Raw genomic sequence first — 1,980 nt, forward strand, 5'->3', positions numbered from 1 at the left:
GTTTATGTGGTTTTACTTGCTTCTGTTTTATTTAAATTTTATAGTTTCGTAACTACAGTATAGTAAGATGCATCCTGTTTTGAAAACTACTACGAAGCAACTACTCATGGAGATTCGCACAATACCCAAGGTCCAGCTTGAAGAGGATCCCTACGATTGGAAGATAGCGGTTATGAAAATGACAAAGGAGGTTTGTGATCGCATTCAAGGGATAATGAACAAAAGAGGAGCCTTGCTATGGCCCATAGAGCAATATTGGGTGTTGAGGGAAGCACTGTCGATGTACTCGGAGGCCCTTCTCCAGTTGGATCGAGAATGGAATGACATTAATCAAGATGACATGGAGTTTAGTACCATGGAGTACGTAATTCGCGACCTTATGGACAACTAAAATTTTAGTTTTCTGGAGCTAGTATTAGTAAAGACGGATAACTGAGAGTTAGAGGAACGTTTGGAGACAGTGCACGACGTGGAAGGAACCTTGGCAGTTGAGGAAGTAACTTGAGCTATACCACATCTGACCGCTAGGATGGAGATAATGGCGGGCGCTCCCAGCTACTTTCACATCCCTGAAAACGTCTTTGATTATAGCTCAGAGGACGAGTCCACTGTTGAGGACTAGAGTCCATTGCATAATCATTACATGAGGCGCTAATAAATAAAATGGGATATTTTTTAGACCTTAAAGGATTTATGTTTTGATCATTATACACTTTTGGGATTGTTTAAAATTTTGGAATACTTTGAACATTCTGAATGCTATGGTACAATATGTTTTCCTCTTGCAAACTCTAAATGATGTAGTTGAATGTATGTTTTTTCAAATATTTATCAAACCATTATGCAATGTTCCTTCCTTATGATCTTCCTTTGATTGCCTTAGAATCTCATAATGTTGACTAGAGGAAGAGGAGGCAAGGGAAGAGGAGGAGGCCGAGGAAAGGGTGTCTCCACAAGGTTTGAAACCACGACAACCCATGACATAGGAATGCCGTCAGCTCAACTTGCAGCTCTAGCAGCACCATCTGTTGATCTGGCCACAGAAGTGGCAAGGTTAAGAGAACAACTAAGGCTGAGAGATGAGGAATTGGCACATGCTAGGCAAGCATCCCATATGCCCCAAGTGCCAGTGGCGCAGCCTCAGCCGCCAACACCACCACCTGCACCACTTCCTGTAACTTATGGGTTTGAGCCAGTGTATGAACATTTCAGAAACAACAAGCCCCGCCAACCTTTGAAGGGAAAGCTGATCCAATGGTGGCAGAGGATTGGTTAAGATCGTTCGAAGCCATTTTCGATCATCTGGAGTTGAATGATCACCAGAGAGTCTCTTGTGCAGTTTATTTACTTAAGATGGATGCACGAATTTGGTGGGATGTAATGAAACAGACTCGTGATCTGAATACCATGACTTGGGCAGAATTCGTCCAGGCTTTCAGTAAGAAGTATTACAATTTGGTCGTGCTAGCAACCAAGGTTGATGATTTTGTAACTCTAGTACAAGGAAACCTATCTGACACTGATTATGCACAGAAGTTTGATAGGTTGACAAAATTTACTCCTGAAGTGGTGCCAACTAAAACTTTGTGAGTCCAAAGGTTCGTAAGGGAACTCAACTTAATGATCGCTAGGGATGTTATGATGACTAGTGCTGAAGTGGTCAGTTATGTAGAAGTACTTGATAGAGCACTTGAAGCCGAATATTTAGAAGAACAGATATGGAAGGATAATGTTGCCAAAAGAGAGAACTACCAAAACAAGGGCTTCAATGAGGGTAAAAAAAGGAAAGCTAATGAAGGGCAGAACACCCAGACCTCCAGCCATGAATAACAACAATCACAACACTCAGAACCACAGCAACCGCAACAATCGCTTCGATGACCGGAACTGCGGGAATCATCAAGGAAACTGAGTAGAGCATACCATCTGTCCTAAATGCTTGAAAAGACACCCGGGAGAATGCCAGGCCAACACCAATAA

General features: G+C 42.3%; 1 protein-coding gene across 1 annotated transcript; it reads left to right on the plus strand.

Annotated features, from left to right (window-relative positions):
• The first annotated feature begins 988 nt into the window (after positions 1-988).
• On the plus strand, positions 989-1,590 carry LOC133827725 (uncharacterized). The gene is made up of 2 exons (XM_062258834.1): positions 989-1,123; positions 1,213-1,590. Exons 1-2 carry the CDS (start codon positions 989-991, stop codon positions 1,588-1,590), a joined length of 513 nt encoding a protein of 170 aa, XP_062114818.1.
• The last annotated feature ends 390 nt before the right edge of the window (positions 1,591-1,980 follow it).

Source organism: Humulus lupulus, chromosome 1 (genome assembly GCF_963169125.1).
Source record: "Humulus lupulus chromosome 1, drHumLupu1.1, whole genome shotgun sequence".
NCBI classification, from domain to species: Eukaryota; Viridiplantae; Streptophyta; class Magnoliopsida; order Rosales; family Cannabaceae; genus Humulus; species Humulus lupulus.